This window comes from Thermobia domestica, chromosome 13 (genome assembly GCF_964235325.1).
Source record: "Thermobia domestica chromosome 13, izTheDome1.hap1.1, whole genome shotgun sequence".
Lineage (NCBI taxonomy): Eukaryota > Metazoa > Arthropoda > Insecta > Zygentoma > Lepismatidae > Thermobia > Thermobia domestica.
In genome coordinates, this window is record NC_137466.1 from 14,165,311 (window position 1) to 14,193,242 (window position 27,932).

The following is a 27,932-nucleotide window of genomic DNA, read 5'->3' on the forward strand; positions in this document are numbered from 1 at the left end:
AGTTTTGTAATACTTTACAGCCTGCAATAATTCGAACGTAACCTATAATTCTATGTTTCAGTATACTTTTGCTCTGTAATTCTACTTAAATTAAAGTCACAAAAGAAAACTGAGGCAGTGAGGTATCACCACACCTACAACTAAGAAGCTTTATCAGCCTACACTCACGCAATTTCTTCTCAAACGCAAATGCAAGATGGTGAACCTTCACGTCCGTAGACCCCGGATCCCAGTACTTCTCTCCTGGACTCTTTACGAGCACTTACTTGTCACATCGAGCAAATGTCCCAAACACACCAGCAGCTCCTTAATTAGCATCAAGAACAGCCACCTCGAAACTATGGTGGTACATTTGACGTCGACGTGGCGATGGTGTACCTCCTATCTCGACTCAACGATCCTACGGTGGCACGGAGGAACGCCATTGAGTTGCGTCACATCCATATTGCCTTCACTTACGTCAATTAGCTCTCTGAAGAGGACCGTGCCTTCCTTATTGAAAGGATCCGTCTCTTTTGTATTGCCCTACAAAACAACTGGGGAATTCCAGCCGCCAATTCCACAGTGGCCTCCATTTCCAGACTCACATTTACCATGCTGCCTCAGCCCTTTCGGACCTCGTCCTCGGCAACCGGAAAAGAAGACATCGAATTCAACTAAACCCGAGAAATAATGTGGTGGAATTTTGGACCCCTCTCCCGGTGGAAAGTGCCCCCAGAACTCCTCTTGATCCCACATCATCCCTGGGAACTTCATAATCCATTGTCTCAATTGATCGTCGATTTGGATCTTCAACCGGAAGATGTGCGCTGGTCCCCGGAAGACCATCGCTCCCTATTTCTATATATTGCGCAGGAACGTAATATTGATGCTGTCAATGACCTGACGATATAGGAATCATGATTTTATCTCCTAGAAGACTGTTTGGAAGGGACCTTATTGAACAATTTAGCGGTATGCTCCGGCAAGATACCCCTCAGGATCCAGGAAGTGATAATCAAAGTGTTAGTGAGGGATCCACTATAAGTGAAGACATTCCAGTGAGTCTAATATTGCTTATTATACAGTGTAGCGTATTGTGCCTTCTAGTGTGCATTTTGACACACCAGGGACTTTTGTTGTGTTGCCGAAGTGAATCTCATCCCTCCCTTACAAACTCCCAACGCTATACATCGTAATCGTGCCCACTATCTTCCAGTGTTACAGGAACTCGAAGAAATCCAGCTTAGTGGTTAACACCTTTCCACTCTATTGCACTCAGAAAGGACACCGTGTCAGGATGATTTACGATTGTTCGGAATGAACATTTTTTTTTTTCAAAAATGTATTTCATGTGTCACTACCCAAATGCGTGATACTGCCAAAGTGGCCATCCCGGATATGTACATGCTCAAGATCGACTTATCTCAAGGTTTTTATCAAGTGTCCATAGATCTTTATACTCGTCGTTTCTTTCGAGTGAAATGTCTTTAGAGTGCCAACATATCGTTTCACCCGTCTTTTCATGGGATGGGGTCTCAGTCCATAAATTATGCAGCGGTTCGTCACAATGAAACTTCGTAAATATATTGGGGACCTTGTGACCTGTTTAGTCTACTATGACGATATTTTGCTTCTGGATTCTACAGATTCTCTTCAACGTGCTTTGTAAGTGCTATCACAAGCAACTTGGGCTATCAATGTCCAAAAGTCAGTATTTACCCCTGTTCTAAAGTTGTTACTTCTGGGTATTTGGGTGGATTTTGATAATATTCAACTTTCCATTGACGAACTTTATTTACATATTGTTAAATCCTGCCCTTTTACTTTGGTTTTCCATTCACAACGTATTCGTCAAGTTTTGGCAGGATATATTATGTGGTATTCATTTGTAACGTAATTAATTTATTCAATTGCTTACGGAGTGTTACACAAAAAGTTTCTTCACTTTATTTGAAGTATTATCATTCATGCCAAATCACAATCCCAACCAATCTGGCGTACAATAACTTTCACTCATCAATGTTGCGTTGATGCTACGCCAACATCGTTTTCAGTGGTTGATGTTTCTGGTGAGATTGTTTTCCAATGGACTAATATGACGGATTTACCTATTTTTGTCAAGAATTTTTTGCCGTGACCTTTGCTGTAATGCTATACTATTCTCAAAATGTCACCATTTACTAGGATAATATGGCAATGGTATACTGTTTTACTCAAAAAATCTGTCGTGCTCACTATCTGTTACCTATTGCTCGTATTGTGTATTTGCTAGATAATTTTCTACTTGTACATGTAAACTCTGAAAATAATAAAGCTGATGGGGTCTCACAAGCTTTCGGCTCGGTCCTCCGGCTACTCTAAAAAAATCAGAGCGCACCAGCTGGCAACCAAATTGATAAAACCTGGGAGCCAGATGGGAGCACCTCTGTTGGATCAAGCTGAGAGTGGAAGCAGGATTGGAATGTTTGTGCGGTTGTGTGTGTGTGTGTGTGTGTTTAGAAGAAAAATGTTCTCTTCTACGCTATTCCTACAGACTATATATTAAATTGTTTGCAAAACCATATTATTCTAATTTACAGTAACTTGATAAAGTCTGCTTTGTCTCATTACTTTAGCCTAGCTTAGTGCACTAAAGTTTAATAAAAGATAACTTATCAGCCCAAGAGAGTTGTATGTTTTAGGACAAAAGTCCATTATCTCTTTTGTTAAGTAAGTAAGTTCGGAATTATTTCATGTTGTTTGGTGTTTGGACTTTGAGATATTTAATAATGGCAAGTAGTAGTTAGAAAACCATTGCAACGAGAACATCTACAAATATTTGGCTTGCTGGTAAAATCTCCACATCACTGAATGATACAAAGTTACCATCTAATATAGAAGTTCTTAGTGTTTTCCTTCATTACAAAAGGAAAGGGACTCAGCCCACTGTGCTGCCAGTGATGTGATTCAGGATTGGGAAAAGGCTAATACTTCTACAAGTTTTTAATAAAACATGTGGTTGATAAAATTTAAAATATGTTCAAAGAGTGGCAACAGCTGAAAAAGAACAAAGAAAACAAAGCCAAGCACTCAGAAAGTTTGAAATAGAAAGATGATTGGAAGATGGCTCTGGAAGATATTTTTGATATTACCCACGCTAATGTTCTCAATATGATGAAAATAGAAGACAAAGATTTTCAGAGACAAAAAAAGACGACCCTGTAAAAAAGGGAATGTTGATATGAAATTTGTAAAGAAAGAAGCAAATTCAAGAAAGAAGAGCACGTTTGGGAAAAATAAAAGAGCGTGAAGAAAATAATAAAAGATTACTTTTTGAAAGAACATAAAGAGATTGCCTCCCGTGTAATGCTGTAGCACCCTATTGCGAACAATAATGATATTGATATATGTTGTAGCGCGATCAATTCTGCGTACGTTAATACCAAATGTAAGTACGATGACCATCTGGATCATACCTAAAAATCGGTTTGAATTAACATGGCGGTCTATGGGAGGAGCGAAAAAAATAGATTTTTTTAGGATATTAGGTACGTGAACATCGGAAATGTTTAACAAAAACTAAAAATAAGAAACTATGGACAAAGAGCTTTCTGAAAATGTATATCTTATTATCTGGAGAAAATCACATGACATGAAAATCGGTAGCCGAAAAAATGTATATGTACAGTTGTTTTTTTTATATTTACACATTTTTTATAGTTGTATGACTTTATTGGAGTTTTTTATTTTATTTCTTTTTTTATTTTCTTATTTTGTTTTTTTTATTTTTATATTTTATGTTTTTTTTATTTTCGTAGTTTATTACTTTAGTGTGGATTGTCGTATTTTTTGTCGTTTTTTGGTTTGTTTTTCTTTATCTACACTATTTACATCCTAGGTTTATTGTCAGATTCGTATGGTGGCATTGCACTTCCGTCGAAGTGCCTATTTAGGAAGTCTGAAGGAACGTGTATCGTTTCGTCAGTGTGTCTATAGTACCCGAGATACCATATTACTGCCATTATATGTGCGCAGCAACCTGCAGTTCTTGCACCGTTGTTGCAAGTACAGTAGTGTGCTTTGATGGCTTTGTGTCCATCTAAGCCAAGTCACACAGAATGTACAGCATGTATTGCTTACTGCTCAAATGACGCGATTGCATTTTGCCTCTTACAAGCATTGGAATTGCTGGCATATGTTCGGCATAGTCAGGATGATTATTATCTTTTACTATCGAGAACTCATATTCTCCATTGAACGCGTGGTCGAAGTAGTATGACTTGGCTACTTTTGATGTATTCGAGCCTAGTTCATGTCTCGTTCACTCAACTCTGGGAATTCTGGTATTTCATCAGCTGTCATCTTTTGGAACGCTGCTCTCACTTTGTTCATCGGCTGAACTAACGGAGCTAGCCAGTTGCGTTCATTGATCAAGCTGAGTAGCTTCTGAGCCGCCTGAGCTTCGTTCTTTCTGTATCTTCTCTTACCGTACGCGTTATGCATGGCGTGTCTCTAAGTAGACTTCGTATCATTCTACTCCTTAACTGTTTAGCCAAGTACTTATATTTTTAAGGTGTTGATTCGTGTTTTCGATTACCCAACGGACAGCTGTGCATTCTCTTGATTTATTTGCCTGAATGTCATCCAACTGTTTATTTCCTTGGTGAGATACAGGTATTTTAACTACAAATCCCTATCCTTCAAGCTCATTTGCTACATGGGAAAATCCTCGGTCTAGTACGAACACATCACCTGTTTTGTACAACATCTTGAACTAGGTTTGATTCATTATCATGCGGAAAACTGCTCCATCTGACGAGTTTCCATTACAGAAGTCATCGTCCGATTTTCCTAGTACGAACTGTATGTATCCGTTCGGAGCACATATCACCATTGGCTTTACACAGTTTCGCTTTTTATGTCCAGAGTATGACATTCTTTGGCTCTTATTCAAGTACAAGTACATACCATCCCACACCGTTATTATCGATTCATCGTTAGTTCCGTACAATGTATTTGCGAAGATTGATTGGTTATTTTTGAGATTAGCTCGAAGAGCATCTGCATCTTCTTGTGTTTCTATTTTTACACTGATATGTTTTGGAACGAAGTTCATCCACATTTACTGACGAGCATTCTGAATACATCTATATACACGAGTCTTATCCATTTTATATCTTAGTCCAAGTGATCTTTGGGATTCACCAGTGTATAGCATTTTCAGATATACTCCAAGTTCTATCTTATTGAATTTTGATTGTCTAACTAAGTCATCAAACTGAGCTTTAGTTCTACCTGTAGCTAGTGACATTTCCACATCTGACATTTTTAGAAGGGATCATTTGCCTTCTCATGTTCTGAACTACCGATTCTTAGTCCTGTGATGAGGTTTACCCATTCATTTACTGGCAGCTCTGAGTCCTCACTCATCTTGTGTTGAACCACTTTTTCAAGTGCTTCTTGCTTGAAATTGTTATCTTTTTCGAAGTGATCACAACAGAACCTTGTACCGATAGGAACGACTATGGCCTTTTCAACCAACACTTGGGTTATTGCCTCTTTTGTCACGTTTCGTAGCGGTTTTCCCTTACACCCTAGTAAGCACTTCGATTTCGTCTTTGATGTTCTAGAGAATGGTAGCTTCAGAGTTTTCTCTTCTTCCTTTTCATCCGCACTAACCACATAGTCACTATTCCAATCTGTGTCCGATCCAGTGCCTGACTCCGAACTGGGTTCTATTTCCGAACTTGCACTTGAACCTGATTTGGAAGCTGATCTCGATCGGCTTCGAACATTGTCTCTTCTATACATTTTCGTAGCACACGAATTACAGAACCACTGTCCATTCAAAATTCGCTTTTGTGCACGTTTTAGCTTATCAATACGTTTATTACAATTAGCACAATGCATGTTTGATGATGAGAGCACAATCGTTGACCGCGAAGCTTCCTCGGTGCCTTCCGGATATGCGGGGTTTGACCTCTGTCGATGATAGCGACTCATGGTCGCGCGCCCTCGGAACTGCCCCGAGCGGCCACGCCCATGCTCCATGTTCTGCACGTGTGCCACGACAGCAAGTTAGTCCCGTTAAATGCTCAATCGTTACTCATCGATGCATAATGGCCCCGCCTGTGAACGAGTAGTTACTCGTACATTTTTTGGACCAGATACTTCGTATGCGATCCGGGTTGACTTCGGTCGGGGGGAGACCATTTTTACGTGTCTACAACACAGCCAACTGAGCCAAGCTCACTCACCAAATATTCGTATATTCTCTATAGACCTTATACTGCCTCAGTGTATAAGTTCTATAGCAAATATACATTGGGGTGCTGCCTATGGCAAGTGAGGCAATCTCTTTCTCCAGATGCATGTGAACGAAACAGTTCAGCTGAAACGGAATGTAGTTCGAAAATGAGGAAATGGTTTCATCTTGTGATCCACTCCCAAAGAAAAGAGGTAGAAAGAATATTTTAGAGAGTAACGTAGCTCCAATCCAAAGTTAAGTGACAGAAAATCAGTCGTTGTTTTGCCTAGTACACTTAAAAGGATGGTATGCAACCCTTCCAAGTATATTGTGAACAAATCTTCTATTCGCCGTCTTAGAATCAAAAGCAGAGAAAAGAGAGCTCAAGACTTCAAGAGTGAATTTTCAGTTAGTGTGCGTTAGACTGTTCATTGGGACGGAAAACTATTAGAAGACATTTCAGGGAGTGAAAATATTGATAGATTAGAAATTATTGTTTTAGGAAACGGCATTGTGTCGTTACTAGCTGTTCCAAAAGTTCAATCAGGAACAGAGGAAACAATAGCTTGTGCTGTTAATGAAACATTGGAATCTGGAGAGTTACAGACTAAGTGAAATGTATGTGTTTTCATACAACATCACCAAATATTTGGTTACGTAGTGGATCATGTGTACTTCTAGAGCAAAAGATAAAGCAAAATGCTTTACTTGGCTTGCCGACATCATATCCTCAAAATTATGCTTGGGGAAGTTGTTAGTAAGTCAATTGGAGCTTCAACAGGGTCTGACATCTTGCTGTTTAAGCAATTTAATGGTTTGTGGAACTCGATTGGCCAGAATAATTTCAAACCCAGCATATCTGACGGTTTACTTCATAAAAATGTTACCAACACTGCATCCAATATCAATGAGTTTGCTAAAACAAAAAAAAGCAAAAAAACACTTCAGGAGTTTCAACCACGAGAAGATTACAAAGAACTTTTAGAGCACAATCATATTCCTTGGGAAAGTTCCAGAAAGATGTATACATTTTAGAGCTCCAGGGGGATGCATCGAGCCCGATGGATGACAAAGGCAATTTACTCGGTAAAGATATACTTATTTAGAGATCAGTTCAAGCTTTCCAAAGAAAAAACAGGAATTCATAACATTTGCTCATTTGATGTGAAAGTTCACGTTAACAGCTGGCTTCAAGCACCATCTGATTGTACTGACCCCAGAAATGACTTGCAACTTCTGAAAATATCCATGGCTTTGAATTGAATATTGTAACAGAAGAAACACTGGCCAAAGCTTTAACACACACTGTATTTTAAACTATAATATTTAACGGTTTCGGATATCTAACATATCCTTAATCAGACACTATAGAACATAACTCTATTCCATTCTATAGTGTCTGGGGAAGGAAATGTTAGATATTCGAAACCGTTTTATATTGTAGTTTAAAATGCAGTGTGTGTGTTGAAGCTTTGGTCAGTGTTTCTTCTGTTGTAACTTCTGAGAAATTTAAAGGACTATGAAGGTGTCAATGAGGAAATTTCAAAGTGTGTAATGAAAAAGTTTCTCCGACATTTTTGGTACCTATCAGAAGAGCTTGTTGTGTTTGCCTTTATAGTGACGATGTTCCTGAGGAAACTTAATGGAAAATGTTGGATGTTTTAAAAATTGAAGACAATGACGAACCCTTGAAATATGCCCAAATTGATCCTGATGTCATTCTTACAAAGGACATGCAAGATTTTGTATACAGTAACACCATGAGGTGTTTCAAAATCCTGGATCTACCATCAGAATTTTTACAAACAGATGTAACTGCCTGGAAAGACAACGAATCTTAGAAGAAAAGCAAGGTAATAGATAGTTCACTTAAAGATTATTAATGACGCAGCTAAGCGTGGGGTTGCGCTGATTGAAGAGTACAGCAAACTTCATACAAAAGGGGAAGAACAAAAGCACTCTTGTTAGTTAAGCAATTTAGATGCAAGTATCTGGACTCGAAATCAACTTTGATGTTTTAAGATGAAGCAAAAACTGAGTGTATTTTATTAAGTTTTTCTTTTAATTCTTCTTATATAGTAGCAATGTATTTAGATGTTTATTAAATATCATTTCCTTGTAACTAAATTTTATTATTAACTCATTCCTAGTTTTAATAATAATGAAAATTTTACAAGGTAGTAGTGACCCCTAAAACTTAGTTTAAAAATTAAAAAAATTACAGTAACTCTTTTTTATTTGATAGATCAAAATGGCAGAGTGACCCAAAGAATGAAAACAATTTTTTCACTTATTTAAGGACGACAATACTATATATATATATATATCGATAGATAGATAGATAGCTATACCTGTATTTAGAAATACATATCAGGACATAAATAGTTTTCATATTGACGTGTGGTTTTAGGTTGGTGTTCAATTTAGAAATCTGTTCTCATTATAACAGTGTTAATGTTCCTCATTTTAGCGTCTTCGTATATAAATGATGGACATCGCGGGTAAATGTGATTGAGTTTAGAAACGTGACGGTTCATCTGATTTTTTTTTCAAAAAACGTTCCCTATATTGAAAGAAAACTTTCCGTAATCAGGCTCGAACTACCGCCTTTTAATTCTACACTTACTTTCTACTGCATTACTAAATCCGTTTGACCACGAAGGCAACTTGTGCAACAATGCGTTTTAATATTTCTAATAGATCACTCGAAGCACAGGTTCACACTTGGAGTTTTAAGTAGTCATTTTCTGTCTTTTTCAGTAATTTAAACTGAAGATATCGATTGATTTTGCATATTAGAACTGTGCGTGAAGTGTGGATTGTATGATAATAGCAGAAATACTTAGTTTTCTGTTGTTTACACTTTACATTTTTGTAACTGTTCCTAATACCTGTGCACTGTGTTCCCTCAAAATTTCCCTGGAATAATTTGGTCGACTAAGGTTTCATCAAAACAAAGATTTCATCACAACAAAGGTTTTAAGCTTATCATTTTCTTAGTATATTCGCAATATATTAGTAAATCAAACTTCATTAATATAATTGTTACTGTTTTTTTATTGCTGTTAAATAAGATTGAAAACATTTTTGAAATTGTTATATTATTCTCGTTTACAAGTCTATTTACACTATTATTGTAATAAAATACTTGACCGAATATTTTTGCTTTTTCAATTTGTCTGACTAGTTAATATATTGATATTAACTAACCTTTGAGTAATAGTGTTGATAATCTCTTATTTATTTTTTAAATAAATATCCAGTTATTTCTTTTTAAGATTTGTAGCCTTGTTTTGGGGCAAATTAACACATTCGAGCCTTAGCACGTCACATAGCCGAGATGATTTCATTTTCCTGAATGGACGGATCACGTCTCCCTCGACGTGATGAAATTTCCGTTAATCTGAACATTGGATGGCTATCCGTAGACGACTTTCGACTTCTAATATATTTGTGATCCTTTTAGTACTTGCAAAAAAAAATCCAGGTATAGGTGCATTCGGTGCAAATGGCATACGTTTCTCGCATCTTTATATGCATGTTTGATTCAAAACGTGAGATTTACCCGAAGAAGAAATATGGAATATGCTTGATGAGTTTGCTGTTCATTCTGGATCTGAAATTGATGATTCAAATATTGACCCAGATTATGTTGGTGGCGCTCCTGTAGCAGGGACGTTGAGTTCTTTCCTTTTAGCTTGTAGCGAGTGACCAATAAGGATGACTGTAGCATATGCATTTATGTGAGTGGGTGGGAAACATCTCTTTGTGATATTTTCTTAGGTACAAGAATCGTATTTATTTATTTATTTATATTGTTATACATATCCTGGCAATGGTAGCACGACAGAAGAGCGAATGCAAAAAGAACGAACGACAAAAGGGCGACTCCAGGCGAAAAATAGAAATAATCGATCTTGCACTATATTTTTACTTCATACTCATACCTTTCTGCCATTTCAAAGTATCTAATGATTGTATTGATAGTTTGTAACATTTGAAAGGCTGTAATGCGCCAAAAAAGTTCATATATGCATACTTACAATCAATCATATTGCATGTCGGAATTTTTTCATGACTGAAAAAGGTACGTTTATAAAACAATATAAAAAATACACAAAAATGAGAAAACAGTTTGATAATGTTGTATTCTGTAGTACTAGATTCATATTTCAAGAAAATAAATATTTCCTTGCTCTAACATTTTTACACTATTTTTAATAAAAGTCGAAAAGTGTCGCAATACCTGCCGACTTCAGGGAGAAACAACGCAGGAATGGGCTCCGATTCGAATGTGTTAAGTTTAATTGTTCCAGAAACAGTATCAAGTCATATGTTCAGTTTGACTGGTCTTGATGCGGCACTACAGTATATTATCTGTTTTTGTTCAAGAAGGATGTCAAACAACCACAGGCTTTAGGTACATTACAATATGTATTGGTAACTTATAATAACAATTAAATTATATTATGAGTATGGAGTCCTTTCTTTATCCATTAGTAGAAAGTTAATTGTTTATAGGATGAGTTGATAATGGAATTAATTTTGTAGAAAGGAATATACCTACCAAAAAGGGAAACTCGCCCTCTTTGGCTTCTGTACCGGCTATAATTCTAATACCAGAATCAACAGCTTCCTCCGTTTCCATATTTTCATCTGTAAAAGGAATAAAAACTCCAGTGTTAATATTATTTATAAATTCTACAATTTTATGTTCAATAGATACTAAGGACATCAAGATATATACATATATAAGGCGATATCAATTAGATAGCGTTGTTCAAACAGGATCTACTCATGAACTTGTACTTTTAAAATAAAAACAAATTTATCGCTCTGGAAAAATTCATTATTTTTTCAAAGAGTTGCAAGTAACTCGAATATCAATAGGTATTTTATTGAAAGATTAATATAAAAAGATAAAAGTGAAAGAATTCTTAACGTTGATAAAAGCAGTTTCCCTCCTAAATAATGAAGCTGCGGGAACGAAGTTAGCCACCAGAGAGCAACGTGACGTGGCTCCGATACATCGAAAGAAAGTAGTGAAAATATGAAAGCGATTGCCTGTTTCAACGTAACTAGAAAGTTTCTCCCACCCTTTGTAATTTTTAAAGAGAAATGATTCAAACCTAACCTCTTAGGTGGTTTACTACTAACAGTAAGCTTTCAAGTGTTCATGACTGATTCTAAATATGTCAACGAAGTAATTGTACAACTTCTAAACTAGCTGAAGAACACTAACAGAAAAATTTTTGCTGCATCAGTCCAATATTTAAATAAATAGTCTTTGTATAGAGGGGAGCTTGCCCCAGTATCGTACTGTTCCCAGTGCCGGACAGTAGTAGTTTTAGCATTCGGGCGCTGCAAGGCAGTAGCTGTTCTACATGCATCTGTAGCATTTATCAATGGGGGTATGTGTTTGGCGCCTCTTGCTTGTCATGCGCGCCAGTCTCAAGTAAATCGCTGAAAATTGATCCTCCCTGCTGTCTTGCATTATGCATATAACTTTTACAGAAGATTTTCACCCTCTTCTGCTAAGTGAAGAAAATTTATTTTATTCTCATAATAAAATATTTTTCTTAATAAAGAAGTGTATAGTGTGGAAGCATTAACTAAAATGTTGGTGTTTTCCCGTTCTGCCTAATTCCCGTTTAGCCTAGTCTTTGGAGACGGGGAATTCTGTGGAGAAGGAATTTCTTCTAGGGAATTTCTCTTTAGTAATTGTATTCAGTATTTAAAAAAATGTTATTTCAATAAAGTGAAGAATTACAGATAACATTTTGATGCAGGACATTTGAAGAAGAAAATAATCATCCTTTTATTAGGCTGGGGCCGCTGTGGCTCAGTGGTAGAGCGTTCACCTCTGGTGCTAGGGGTCTCGGGTTCAAACCCTTCTCCCGCCAAGTGAACTTTGTGGTGGACAAAAACCGTGTGCATGGGTTTTCTCGGGGTTCTCCCGTTTCCTCCCACTTTCTTCATTCCACCATTTCATTCATTACTCATCATCAGCGTCTCCTTTAGCTTAACCGGCATAACCGTGGGACGTAAAACTCAAAATTTCATTTCATTTCATTTTTATTAGGCTCCGCCTATGATTCTGTCTCATGATTTTAATCCATTTGGTCAGAATTTTCCTTAGGTTTTGTTCTCTTGGATTTTTTCCTGCATTCATAATAATCGGTTTAGTAATTCTAACAGTTTGTAAGAAAAGTTTGGTCAGTTATTTAGTCTGTAAGAAAAATAACTATATCTTCAAAAAATGAAATGAAATGTAAGTTTTACATCCACGGTTATGAAAGCTAGGCTAAATTAAACGGTGATGATTAGAAATTAACGAAATGGTGGAATAAAGAAACTAGGAGGAAACGGGACAACCCCAAGGAAACCTACGCACATGGTGTTTGTCCACTACAAAGCTCACCTCATGCCGTAAACGTCGTCAACACCCAGTGGCCCACTTGCGGGTAAATGTCGATCGTCGATATAGCGACGTGTCGAAGGATTGCTGCTAGTGTCCCACCGATCGAAACGAAACGATCGAATAGAAACAGATATCTCGAGTCGGGGTGTTGAAGTTACCACTGCGTAGCAGCGAGGACTTTGTTTTGGTCCGCGCTCCTTCGATTTGTCGCGGAGAATCACGAAGGGACCAACACAAACTATCGCCAGTCATGTGCATGCTGTAATTATTATATATTATTTTTTTCCTGACGAACTGTTCCTAAAGTGAGCTCCGGGGTCAAGAATAACCCCTGCCTCAACATCATGAAGTGAAAAATCTTGAGATAAGTGGGATAATTGTATGAATTTAGATGGCAACTGTCGTCGATCATTAGAAAGTGAGTATGGGAGAACTATGAAATAAAGTAAATAGACACGCGTAATTTTGCTATAAAATTACATGGCGAACGCATTTTTGTCTTATCACAAACAGTTATCGTCTAATATACATGGTTAAAGGAGCACTCTGATTGACCAAATTAAAAATATCTCAACGATTTATCCTTTTACAAACGACGCTGCCTTCACCGCCTCCGTGGTGAAGTCGGAAGAACACCCGCCTAGTCATCATAAGGTTGCTGCTTCGAGCCCCATCCGGGGTACTTTCTTGAAATGTTTTTAGACTCACCTTAATGTAAACAAATCACACATATAGGTGATTTAACATATTTTGGGGAAGTAGTTTTGTGGTTCGTTGGCGTTTTGTCGCGTCTCTGCCCCTGGTGGTATAATTTTCAAAACGGAAGAGGGGCCACCGTGGATCGTCGCTGCGAGGCCGCCAATTTTTGGCAAGATATCGCTAGTTGCCCATCGGTGGTCCACCGACGCTTACGACATGGGGTCACTTTGCACAAGCTGGTATCAAACCCAGGGCCCCATGCACCAGAGGTGAACGCTCGACTGCTGAAACTATTTCTTCAAGTTTCATCATAAATTTTATATGTTATTCTACTTGTTCTTCTTGGAAAAATGACTATATGCAGTTCTGTTATTAGCAATGTTATTCAAATCTACTTTAGTAAAAATGAATGTGATTTTTAAAAAAAGACCTACAGAGAAATGGAAAATTGATTGATTCATTTGCAAGAAAGCTGTTTGCTATTGTAACTGAAACAAACATAAAACAAACTTAATTCGATCCAATATCATAAGACGGTCCTTATCGCGAACTGAGCTTTTGATTTCATGGGAACTCTACAAAAAACATACAAATCTTTCAATATGTGATATTGATAATTTTTGTATTGCTTCTATTTATATTGGTAATATAAATATGAAAATAGAAGGATGTATCATAGGCGTACTATTGCATATAATATAGAATTACGTATAGAAGACAAATCAGCTGACAAGTTGATGCCGAAAAAGGAGTTGTGAAGTAGAAGACTAGGACTCTTTACGCATCGTTTGCATTGTTTACTTAATATATGGCCAAACATGTCTTAAGGATGTGAACTCTGGCAACTTTTACGTACTGTGAGCCTTAACATGTTGGAGATTAACTACAGTGGAGTCTCGTAATCTGAACATGTTTAATCCGAACATCCGGTTAATTCAAACAGGTCCGGGAGGATTTTTTGTGGCAAAAATACGCAGTTTTAGGAAATTAATAACTAAAAAGATGAAAATGAGTGCATGTTTTCGTAGAAAACAAAGTAAAGCTGCAGAGTGAACTATACAAAGATAATAATACTCCTAACGGAAAGATTTGTAACTACTGTACGTGGAAAAATAAAGGCATCAAGTTTCTTCAAATTTTTAAACATTTCTCCAGTACAGTACATATACTGTAGTCGAGAACGTATTTTGAAATACTATACGCTATGTATTACAATGCAATAGACCCGTTCACCCGCTTCAAGCCTCGATTTTACTGTTATTCCGGCTAATCGGGTTTGGTCCAAATTAGTTCGGATTAACTAGACTCCATTGTACTGGAAAACTAAGTAAAAATTTGTTGTGAAATGACTTGATGTTAGACCAAAGAAATGTTGTTTTATGTTTGTTTCAGTTACAATGGCTTTCTTGCAACTCAGTCAAATAATTCTCCATTCCCTTGCAGGTATTAAAAAAAAAATCACTTTCATCTTTATTAAAGTAGACGTGAATAATACTGTTAATAACAGAATTGGATCCTAGTCATTTTTCTGAGAACAAGTAGAACATCTAAAATTTATGATGAAACTTGAAGATATAGTTTCAGTGGTCGGGCGTTCAGCTCTGGTGTATGGTGCCTGGGTTTGATCCTAGCTTGGGCAAAGTGAGCTTTGTGGTGAACAAACACCATGTGCGTGGGTTTTCTCGGGATTCTCCCGTTTCCTCCTACTTTCTTTACTCCACCATTTCATTAATTTCTAATCATCACCGTCACCTTTAAGCGTAGTTTTCAAACCGTTGACGTAAACTTACATTTCATTTCATTTTTTGAAGATATAGTTATTTTTCTTACAGACTAAACAACTGACCAAACTTTTCTTACAGACTGCTAGTATTACTAAACATTATCATGAATGCAGGACAAAATCCAAGAGAACAAAACTGAAGAAAAATTCTGACCAATTGGATTAAAATCAAGAGGCAGAATCAGAGGCGCAGCCTAATAAAAGGATGGTTATTTTTTCTTCAACTGCCCTGCATCTAAAATGTTATCTGTAATTCTTAACTTTATCGAAATAACATTTTTTAAATCCTGAATCTGTTACAGTTACTAAAGAGAAATTCTCTAGAATAAATCCCTTCCCCGTGTCCAAAGATTAGGCAGAATGGGAATTAGGCAGTGCCTAAAAAAGAGATTATTTAAAATATTTTCTACAAAGTCCCTGAAGGCCTTAAGGCAGAACGGGAATGAACCCCAAAATTCCATAGTAGTTAGTTGGTAATATTTTTCTAATCGATCGTGTGGTCCCAGCACCGGATACTCCGAATGTTCACAGTACCGGACAGAAGAAATTACCTAATTAGTCTTAGTTGAGAAGATATTTAGTGTGAAATTTATTCTCAGGGACTTGGCACAAGGATGGCTACATACAAGAAAGGAAAATGGGACGAAAAAAGTGTGAAGAAAGCTGTAGATAGTCTGCTAGCGGGAAACTGTAGTGTTCGGAGAGCTGCTGGACAAATTCAACTGAAAGCACTAGTATAGCTCATCCTGTCACCTAACATGGTAAGATTTGGATAATGTAATACTATTAACATAGGAAATAAATTGTATTTGACAACTACAATATAATATTTGTTTGCATATTCACAACCACTCCTCCCTTTGATATTTGTAGTAATCTGTCCGGTTCGGGCTAGAATTTAATCAGGAAGACAATGGTGAAGTTAGGTTTAAGACACATACATTTGGGAAAAAGTTACAGGCATATTAATTGTTTATACTTACTATGTACATAAGTCCCTTACCTCCGCTTGTAACCCGCGTATTAATGATAATAAGTGGATAAAAGATTCGGTAATGCATATGCCTAGAGGGAAGTGATACGGTAAGGGTATCCTTGACGGCAACCATCTTGAAATCCATCCATTTTGAATTAAAGTGAAATTTCGAAAAATAAAACCATAGCATATGACACCTCATTTTAATAGTACATTTTCCCAAAAAGCCAATGGTATGCTTATTTTTGTTCTATAGTTAACCAGTAGGAATTTAGGACTGCTTCTAATGTGCACCAAACGTCCATTATTCGATCTCTCAAATTGATAATACTCCTAATATTCACCACAAGTTTTAAGATTCCAACTGGCACTTTGCAATTGTTGCCATGGCTCATGTTTTCTAAATTTATTACATTTTTTAAGAGTTGCGATTTTCAGTTCATGAACAGTGTTGGAATAAACATTCAGCAAACTTTCTGAATTTTGAAGACTTGCAATGTAATTATTTATTTTAAACCAGAATACATGAGAAGCCTATGGATCTATGTGAAGTAAAGAAATACAAATGAAATTGTTGTTATATGAACACAAAATTACCAGAAAATGCGTAAACGACAAACAATAAAATATTTTTATAAATACAACTTTAAAGGAATAGCAGGAATGATAGAAAATATCAAATAGGCATAATATGACTGTTCCCAACACGCTGTTTGTACCATGAACATAATATGAAAACAGATAATTTGTTTATAAAGATGTGTAACTTAATCGAGTTCCCAATCAAAACTGATTATAAATCTCACAAATATGAACCTTCGACAACAATCGCTAGAAAACGAATGACATTTTTGTCTGACTAGCTAAAACATTGCCACAGAAAATAAATAAATAAACAGTAAAGAATTAAATATATAACAAAACAAAAGACCATTGAATTATACAACAATCTTATTTCGTTTTCCTTTTTGACATGAATTTTCATTTGGTGTTTCGTCTCATCTACTATCCATTAGGAGTTTTCGGTTTTCCTGAATTCAAAGTTGGAGTTGTTTCGTTCTGAGATGGTTCATGTCAGTAAACGAGTTTTGAACGCCAGGTATAGGAAATAAATAATTACATTGCAAGTCTTCAAAATTCAGAAAGATTGTTGGATGCTTATTCCAATACTATTCATGAACTGGCAAATCGCACCTCTTAAAAAATGTAATAAATTTAGAAAACATGAGCCATGGCAACAATTGCAAAGTGCCAGTTGGAATCTTAAAACTTGTGGTGAAAATTAGGAGTATTGTCAATTTGAGAGATCGAATAATGGACGTTTGGTGCACATTAGAAGCAATCATAACTTCATACTGGTTAACTATAGAACAAAAATAAGCATACCATTGGCTTTTTGGGAAAATGTACTATTAAAATGAGGTGTCATATGCTATGGTTTTAATTCTTCAAAACTTCACTTTAATTCAAAATGGATGGATTTCAAGATGGTTGCCGTCAAGGATACTCTTACCGTATCACTTCCCTCTAGGCATAATATGTATTACCGAATCTTTTATCCACTTATTATCATTAATACGCGGGTTACAAGCGGAGGTAAGGGACTTACGCACATAGTAAGTATAAACAATTAATATGCCTGTAACTTTTCCCCAAATGTGCGTATCTTAAAACTAACTTCACCATTGTCTTCCTGATTAAATTCGAGTCCGAAATTGTGTATCATATTAACCTATTCCCATTTAAAACACTTGACCTTAATTCAAAATGGCGGATTTCAAGATGACTGCCGTCAATGTCATAGCCTACCTACCATACGACTTCCTCTAGGCCTTATATGTATCTACATGGTTGTTCTTTCATTAACACTTCGTTTACAAAGAATAGTAATTGACTTATGCAGTAATTTCTAATAACCACATCACAACTCTTAAAAATTATTTTTTTTAAAAAAATAGAAAACATGCATCACAAATAATGCATGCATGCCCTCTATCAGAAAAAAAGTCATTGAAATCGGAGCCGGACATTTGGGTGATGTCCCTTGTTAGGCGTACGGTACTGGGGCAAGCTCCCCTAAAGTTTTCGCCATTTAAGTAGTTGGAAGTAATTCTAATGAACATTGTGAGTCTCCATGTACGTTTAACAATTCTGGAAGCCTTTAGACAGCTATTTTTATGTAATATAATTTTTCATATTACACTATTTCATATTACGTAACAGTTTAAATCGTTGGTATATTAACTTAGAAACTACCCACCTATACACAATTCGAATATATTTATCTCTGAATCAACTACGTTGGTCAAAATATGTACAATTGCAATTTTGCTCATTTTGAATTTGAATGAAGTTGCTCTCCTCTATACAACACTAGTAACTTTCATGTGATGCTATATTTTAAATTTTAATGGAGGTAACTATCATGACTTGTATGAACCCAAAGTGGAATCTGATTCTTGTATATGAATTTTGATTTTATCGAATTGCGGGTTCATCTAAAAATGAACTTCAACATTTTTATCAAGTATCAATTGTATCTAAATAATGCTCAAACTTCCTTTGTAAAGTTAGTTATTTCTAAATTATTTAAAGCCCCATTCACAGAAAAGTATCGCATAAACTTTGAATAATAATGATAGTTTTAGAAAGCTAAGAATTCTGTTAGCTTATAGATTAACCAACTTTTCTAGACTAAGCAAACGATACACTCCCTGAAAATTTACAGTATGTTCATAGTTATAAATTTGTTACTACTGAAGTGTCAGAATTAATCAAATAATGGGTCAAATCTAATGTCAAACGACTGAATTTGGAAAGAGCTATTTTTTTTCTAAGACACAAGGGGAAAGCTTCAGCTTCTTCCTGAATTCATTGGTATGTTCCATAATATCAGACAAATTTACTCTTCCTTATAGTTTTAAGTTCAATTTATTTAGGTATCGTGCAATATTCGTCAAAATTGCCAAACGTTGAAGAAAACTAGTTCTCCGATGCTCCTGTTCTCAGTATGTAAAGTAAAATGGAACAAACTGGTTAAGAAAATCAGAGTTTCCTTTTCTTTGTTCAGAAATGGTGGAAGATTTGTCCTGATTCATGGTAGTAAATCCCAAGTCCTTCCAAATGTTCCCCGCTCGTCTAGAGGCTGCTGTATGTACCTTTGAGACACGTGGTACTGGGCTCGGTTCTCGGTGTGTGAGCATAAAAGATTCAAAGTATTACAGTGGTTCGGATTCCACGTTGAACTGTAGATTCACGTCTCATGTAGCCTCGGTGCTGAAACTGGACGCCGAAGTGCAATAAACAAGAAGAAGAACTTGTTCCAACCAGCGACTATTTGTAGAACAACAGTCTTCCGAGAATCAGATGAATGGGCGGCAGTGGGGATATCTATTATATAAAAGAGAACGCACAAATCCTTTGTTAGCTCATCACGCTAATACGGCTGAACCAATTTCTTTCATTTTTGGGGGGTTATTAGGATTTGGACCCTAGATGGTTTTTATCATATCACTTTAATTTTTAATTACCAGTGTCTTGAGATAATTGACCATTCAAGTGTCCATAACGTACAAATCCTTTGTTAGTTCATCATAGGTATAAAAATAAACGTATTTATATGCAACCCGCATGACCGTGTCACTCGGCGGGTTAACATAAATGACAGGCGATATAATGTTAACATTTACTGCAATCTACTATGGTTTTTATCATATCACTTGAAAGCGAAAAAGTAAAAATTATCTAAGTAACAAAGTTTATTGCGTTCCGAGGTGACCGCAGCGAAGCGGGGCGGGTTAACATAAATGACAGGCGATATAATGTTAACATTTACTGCAATCTTCTATGGTTTTTATCATATCACTTGAAAGCGAAAAAGTAAAAATTATCTAAGTAACAAAGTTTATTGCGTTCCGGGGTGACCGCAGCGAAGCGGGGTGAACGCTGCTAGTCAGCTATATAATACCCGAAGCTAAAGGCTTGGTTAACCCGTGAATGTGCTCTCGGCTAGCTGTTTATCTCGAACTCGCAATAGAGGCTATAAGCAGAAACGTGAACATTACGAATTGTAATAATAAACTATCACAACTCTCTAAATATGTGTGAAGTAGAATCGATGGATTCAGTTGCGTGAATGATAGATAAACCAATCACTCGAAATGAAAATAATTAAGGAGAAAAGTGGTCAGTTGTAATTCAGAAGTGGACATTGTTGCTAAAGAAATTGTGTTCTAAGCAACGCGGTAGGTGTCAGGAAGGCAATGAAGGAAGAGAATAGAAACTACTACTAATATGAAAGCGGATAATTCTAATGTAAAGACGAAGATCGTATTGTATAAAGACCTACTAGAGTTGGACATGATTATGTTGAATTGTATACGAAGAGATATAAATTGGAGTCCGCTAACTTTTAGAATCCAAGTTGTATCTTAATGGCAACCGGATTTTGAAAAATTTAATCAATCCTACAAGTACAGAATAGTCACAAAGTCCGTTTCTCACTATGTATTACATAGATGTTAATGAATTGTTGTTTCTTATTGTTACAGGTGCTGATATACATCTAAATCATGGCTGATCAGTCTACTTACACCAGTGAGGAACGGATAGGAATGAGCACATGGGCTCACGTACCATTCCATACAAGAAAATCAATGAGAGATATTCAACATGATTTGACTCCACCAAAACCAACAATTTTCCGATGGGAGAAAAAGTTGTTTGAAACTGGTTGCATAAAAGATAAACCCTCCTCAGGACGGCCGCCAGCACGACTGGAAACGTATGTGGAGGACGTTTGTCAAAATAGTCGTTTTGTAAGCGGTCACAGGAATTGAGTGTTCCATACTCGACATTACACACACACACACAAAAAAAAGGCGAAGGATTTGCAATTAAAGGCATTTAACCCTTCATCTGTGAAACGAATTGAGCAATAGTGTCATGAAAAAAAGTCAGCAGCCTTTTTGGCGAATGCTTGATATCTTTACAACTCTTCCTTCAAGGAGGAAAGTGTTTCTCTCGGAAGAGTGAAGTATGCAATATATTGCAGTGCAAAAACTACAAACATCTATTTCTAGGGTAAATAAAATCCACATTTTTATGAAGAACTTGAATACAACCCATCACATGTCATGATCTGGGCTGCAATGTCTGCAGCCTACTTGGTAGGTCCATGTTTCTTTGACGGTGCTGTGAATCACACTGCGTATCTCACAATGTTACGTGATTGGTTTATTCCATATCTGCAAGATCAGGTACTGCTCGGTCGTGTTTGGTTCCAGGAAGATAAAGCACCAGCCCATTATGCTATTGCCATTAGAGAATATGTCAATGAAGTACTTCCTGAGAAATGGATTTTAGGTGGCTCTGTCCATTTGCTGCAACCTTGCAGTGGCCACCCCGAAATCCTGATCTGACAACTTGCGACAATGCATTATGGGGCTCATAAAATAAAAGGTTGCTGTCACACGTTACGAGACAGTTGACAAACTTAAGGAAGCTGTTCGACGTGCATTTACTGCCATCACACCAACAATGTTCACGAGAATTTCACATCGTGCATGGAGAAGAATCATACTCTGTTACGAAAACGATGGTGTACACACAGACACTCTGGAATAAATAGTAAAGAATAGACACACTACTTCCAAGTTGTCCTCTGCCGTGATCCTACACATAATCCAATGCGAATGAATATGTGGACATGCGATACGGCTAACGGGACTTTGTGATCACTCTGTACTATACGTTCCTGTCATCTCCCTCAATTTACCAGACTAGAAACACCCATTCATTTTAACATCGTGCACGTATTATATTATTTGGCAAAATAAGATCTAACTCTGCACCTTCGATCCCTAATCCTCTAATATTCACTTGCTTCGCTTTCTCAAACTCCCAATCTCCGTAATGGAAATGAAATGAAATGTATAGTTTTATGTTCCACAGTCATGCTCTTTAGGCTAAAGGACATGAGTGATTAATGATAAAGGATTGGTGGAATGAGAATGTAGGAGAATCGAGAGAAATTCTTGTAAGTCGGGAATAGAAACAGGGATCCCTCACACCAAATGTGAACATTTGGCATTTATTCCGAAGTTGGACGTCCGATAGTTTTCTACCAAAATCTTAACAAAAGCTATTAAAATTTATAATTTTGAATTTCTACGTTCTTAACTGACTTTAGGCTTCCTTTCGTTACATCGCGAGGTGGGGGAAAGGTTAGGTTAGGATCTAGAACAGAGGTACCCTTAGACTTATTACACGCCATGTTGATAATATAAATGCTCATTTCTTTCCCACAATACAACTATTCCGTTACTTTGCGCGAAGTTGTCCCCTCCGCTCGCCGAATAGTCCCATGTTTATAACCGCTTATATATAACAAATAAACAGATTTCTTGAGATTCTTATATATTATCAAGCACACAAACGATCAAATTATCCATATTTTCCCTGTAAATTTTATAAATTTTCCTGGAAGCGGACGTCCACTTTGGACCTTAACCCGAACATTTCACCACAGGGCTACCGTGATCTCTCTCTCCTTAGTGTCTTACGAAATAAATTTCATCGGTAATAGTTAAGAACAGCTACTTCTCATCTCCCGTGCACGAGGATACATCTTACTGTTGCGCTACCTACAGAAATGATTCTATATCATGTATAAGTGGTAATAGAACACACAACAAACCCAGATCATGTTGTATTCACACTCCAACATGGAGTGAGAATACAGAGTGATTTGCGTTTCATATGAGTTCTATTACCATTTGTACACCAAATAGAATCATTATTCTACGTAGTGCAACAGTAAGAAGTATCCACGTGCACAGAACATGCGATATAAGTTTTCAAATCCCCCCCCCCCCACAGGCGTACCCCCACACACATAATCATACACTAACAAGGGCACATTATCATTCCCATACGATATAAAAAGCAGATATTCCTAGAAAAAACACCCTAAGTACAAGGGCAAGAATTCACTCTATTACCTACTTTTTAACATCCTAGATAGTCAATGAATAATTCCTGAAAGTATGACGTTCCTCGTCCTTCCGTAAACGGGAAGTACGGCTCCTTAACTATAACCATTTCATCATTTAATAATACCTAGTAAAAAGAAAAGTAGCAAATAAAGGGTGTGTTAAAGGCATTAAGAGGCGACTTTGTGAAGGAATGTAGGCTATAGTCAGTACCTTTCTACATTATTGTTAATTTGAAATTGGCAGCTAATAAACAAAATAGTGTTGCTTATAGAATAAAGTTCACAAGGCATTGGCAAATGAAAAACTCCCAGAGCTATTTTTATCTGAAACATTCTTTTTCATCTGCACGAATATTTACTTTAGTATTTACTTGAATTACCAGTTATGTAGTCATAATCTTCACCGTTTTCTGTTGCTACGTATGATATTATAAACAAAATTCTCCAAAACGTTCCCATTTATCATATTAATCTGTAATTCTTTGTCATTTCAAATATTTACATAAAGGTGATTAAATATTCCTTCAGAATATCAATATTCATTCAAGAGTAAAAATTATTTCCGCGTAACAGAATATTTCTATCTTTCTTCTTATCAGTTCTTCTCTACTTTTTATCGAAGTTTATATCTTTCAAGGCGTAGACATTCGTCCAAGTCGCCTATATCTAAGGGTACCATATTTTCAGAGCGTGAAAACGGAAAATTTTTCTAAAACTTTCCACCTGAATGCTAGGTAGTAAAGAATACATGATAATTATTATCAATTTACTTTAGAGAGAAACTTGGCCTCGTGTACTGCAAACAGGGCCTCTGTGTGTGCAACACGTGCATTTGCACGAGGAGGCAAGTTTTGACTGGCGGCAAAATCTGTCATGACTATATTATTTAAAATGAATATTTCTTGTTGGAAACAGACTTCATGATGATAGTAATTAGATTTACTAAGTTGACCTTCTATTTGAATACTACATTCATAAATCATGCTACAGTTCCATTTGGTTAAGGTTACATAGACAACGCTAAAAGAAATGGTCAAACAAATCTTCTAGCATGAATTGTTTGATTGTTGTCAAATACAAAAACTCATTTCTTGAACAGTAGCGAAGACCTGTTCCATTTAGTTAGTTATCACAGTTTTAATATGCAAACTAGTTTTTGTCACAAACAAGTTCTTTGTCATTGAAGGTGGAAACATTTTCTTAAAAAAATAATAGATGTAGAAGGAAAATCAAGAAATAAGATAAAAGAGCTAGTTGAACTGAAATTGCAAACTGCTATATTGAGATCGAAGCTCGATATTGAGTTCTATAGAAGGGATTACGATCTTTTCTCTACAGGTGTATTTGTTTTATCTTTCACTGACAATAAATTATTATTAGATCTAAAAGTTAAAAAACAGAAACAACCGGATTGTATTTGTAGTGTTTATGCCTTTGTGAGTGCGAGTACGCTTTCCTCCCCTTTGTTGTTCATGATGGGATAGCATAGGCCTACTTGAAATCCTGGATTTTAAGATTTGTTCTTTCTTAAGAAAGGGAGGCGGCCAGTAATGTCATTGTATGGAGCGGCAAATTGCCTAGGGTTGCCCCTGACTTCGAACAAGTGTTCATTTCTCAAAACTCGAAACTTGTAACCAAGCACGTAGCCAATGGGGCCCCCCTTCGAGACCAGAAATGAAAAAAATAAGGAAAAATGAAAAAATGAAATGAGAAAAAGAAGGATCGCGTTAATTTTTTTTTTTTTTTAATCAGGAAGCTTTTGGTTACTCTTTCTTACGAGGAGATTTGTATTACTTGAAATACATGGTGACGAGATGAGCGAGATATCCTGGAAGAGTCAGGGAATTTGATACTTCTAGAAAAGTTACGGAATTATCAGAATTTCTGCTACTAGTCAGAGAGATTTCAAGGGAGATTTCAAGCTTCCGAAAGTATAGTACCGTTCTGTAACAACGTGGACATTTTTTATCGTAAGTTTTCGTCATCGCATCCTTGCAGTATTAAACATGTTATTTCAAAAACAATTTTCTACTGTTCCTTCAAAATGTCATTGGAACAGACAGTAGTTGACAGAATAATAAAAACAAAAATTTATATGAAAAGAAAGTTCTGTTAACATTTGATTCAACATAGAAAGGAACGCAGATATTGTAAAATATTTTGAATATGTACTTTTTATAATACTGTAGTTGGGGTCATAATGAAAGGAAAATTGTTATATTTGAATGAACAGAGGAAGGATGTAGATATTGTAAAATCTTTTTTCAGTACGTTTTTACTATTATTATTATTTTACTCGAGATTTCTCATAGTTTATTAAAATACTTACCAACATATCGTCATTTTACTGTGCTAACAAACAAATATATGCTGATAGTAAAGTAGTTTAGATTGATCGAGCTTCTGGGCATTCAGAATTTCATGTCATGCCTCCCCCCCCCCCCCCGTTACGAAATCCTGGCTGAACGAACCAATATATGTTCCAGTAAAATAGTTTAGAATGATTGGACCCCTGTTGTGATGACCACAGTATTTCATGTCACGCCCTTCACGAAATCCTGTGGTTCGGATTCCACGTTAATCAGTAGGTCTACGTCTCATATAGCCTCACTGCTGAACGTGACGATAAACTCAAAATCAAGTCAACTCAAACATTTTACAATTGCAGTGATACATACTTGCCATAAAATGATGACGAATTAGAGATATCAGCATTAGTATTTCGAAATGACTTCTATGATTTTTGCTTCGTTATATTTTACAACTTATGAAAAGGTATTACAAGACTAGTGCTTTGAGAAATAGGCACTGAAGGTTACTTACAGTTTTCGTTCAACCCTCTGAAGTATTATCATTTTATATAAATATAATAAACAATGACTTGCTTTCTTTGTTTCCTGATTTTCTTTACGAAACAAAGTAGTTATTGTATTTCTGTTTCTCTTTTTTTTTTTTAATTTAATGCTTTTGTATTGAATGTATATATATCCGATTATTTAGATCATACGTGTTAGCAATGAATCTTGGAAGTTCTGTCTGAGAAAAATAATTACTTTGCTCGTGTTCGATTTCAGTTTAACGTCCAACGGTAATGCCCTTTCGACAAATGAATGATGATGATGAATGATGATTAAGGCAAATGAATGATGATGAAAGAATAGATGAAAAGAACAAGTGGAAGGAAACGGGAGTCCACCGAAAAACGCATAAACACGATGCTGTCTATCACAAATTTACTTGGCCGGGAATAAAACCAGGGACTTCATGCACCAGAGATAAGCGCTCTATCACATTAAAAAAAACTTGCTGGCCCTTATTTTCCCTTTCTACCGCTGTTCAGGACTATTAGACTCGACAGGGACACGAACACAGAAACTTAGAGAACGGTTCAAATCCCAAAGGCTCTCCCACCGGGAATCGATCTCGGGACCACGTACACCAAAGGCGCACGCACTAGCTACTAGAACAGCGGGAGAGGGCTTACCACTGAGAAACCGTGCCCCTGACAATGACTGTAAAATAAAATAACCGACTACCTAAAAAAAATAATGACATTTTTGCCTCCCCAATTTGCGTCCCGAATAAATATTGAAATTATAATACATACATATATATATTATACATACATACATACATACATATATCGGAGGGTGCTCCGATTCTTCCCATCCCCAACGTCGCAGTAGCTGCCCTACACACTCTCCTTTATGTGGTTTTGCATTGTCGTGCAGGATTATTGCACTGTCCACAAGATCCGGACGTTTCTCCCGAATGCCACGTCGTACCTGTCGCACCAGGAAGTCCCTGTAGTACTGTGTGGTCACTGTTCTGCCATGTGGAACAAAGTGGCAAACAATGACACCCCTGACGTCATATGCGACGATCACCATTAATTTGACTGGGGAAGGATTCTGACGGAACTTCTGCCTCCTTGGCCATCCAGCATGTCGCCACTCCGCGGATTGACGTTTCAGTTCTGGTTCGTATGCCCTGGCCCAAAATTTATCAATGGCGATCATTCGTGACAAGAATTGATCGCCGTCCTGTTGCCAGCGTGCAAGGTGGTCGGAGCATATTGCATAGCGCATCCACCTTTGAACTTCCGTCAGTGCATGCGGTACCCACCGCGATGCGGTTTTGCGTAGTTGCAGCTCATTACGCAATATCCTGTGGACGGCGCGTTTCTCGATGCCACTTGCCTCCGTCAACTCCAGTAGCGTCCGTAGTCTGTCTTCATCAAGGAGCTGCTCGATGACGGCACGTGCCACGTCGGTCCGCACACTGACAGGCCGTCTCGAACGTCGCTCATCACTGGTTGACACACGTCCTTGCTGAAACTTTCCTACACACCGTGCTACTGTCCGGTATGTTAGGCATTATTCCCAAGGGCTTCCACTAATTCACTGTGACATTCCATCGTATTTCTCCCTCGGAGAACGGCTATTTTGATGTAAGCGCATTGCTCAACACGGGTTGCTTCCATCTCGCACGACACTCACCAACTGACTGATTTCACAGCCCTCGCTGTGATACTACCAGCTATCACAGAGCCATCTGTTGTTCTGCATACACACTATGAATGCATAACTTCCACATGATACATAGAAGTTTGTGATCCGCTCACATATCTGCAAGAAAAAAATAGTTTCCACGACTTTTGCCCCAACCCTCGTATACATAAACATTGAAGTAGGTTTGAAATTGGGGCTGGTCATCGACACGTTAGTGCAAAAGATAGTTACTTGATTCACTTATGTTGCGCGTCCATGTAAATGACAACGTTTCATTTTCATTTAACATTGGGCACATAAAGAGTGTACAGTACAAACGGCTCGTCCGATTTAAAAATTA

The 27,932-nt window shown here is 36.9% G+C and overlaps 1 protein-coding gene across 2 annotated transcripts in view; it reads right to left on the reverse strand.

Annotated features, from left to right (window-relative positions):
• LOC145669128 (trypsin alpha-like) overlaps positions 1-23,633 on the reverse strand; it is a 100,391-nt gene extending 76,758 nt beyond the window's left edge. Inside the window, exons 1-2 of one of the 2 annotated variants that reach the window (XM_081737474.1) lie at positions 23,462-23,633; positions 10,776-10,864 (exon numbers count right to left, since the gene is read on the reverse strand). In XM_081737474.1, the coding sequence (XP_081593600.1) occupies positions 10,776-10,864; positions 23,462-23,540 (168 nt within the window). In that variant the 5' untranslated portion in view covers positions 23,541-23,633. Of the gene's footprint in view, positions 1-10,775; positions 10,865-23,452 lie in introns of both variants that reach the window. The other variant, XM_081737473.1, reaches the window with a different exon arrangement.
• Positions 23,634-27,932: the final 4,299 nt, after the last annotated feature.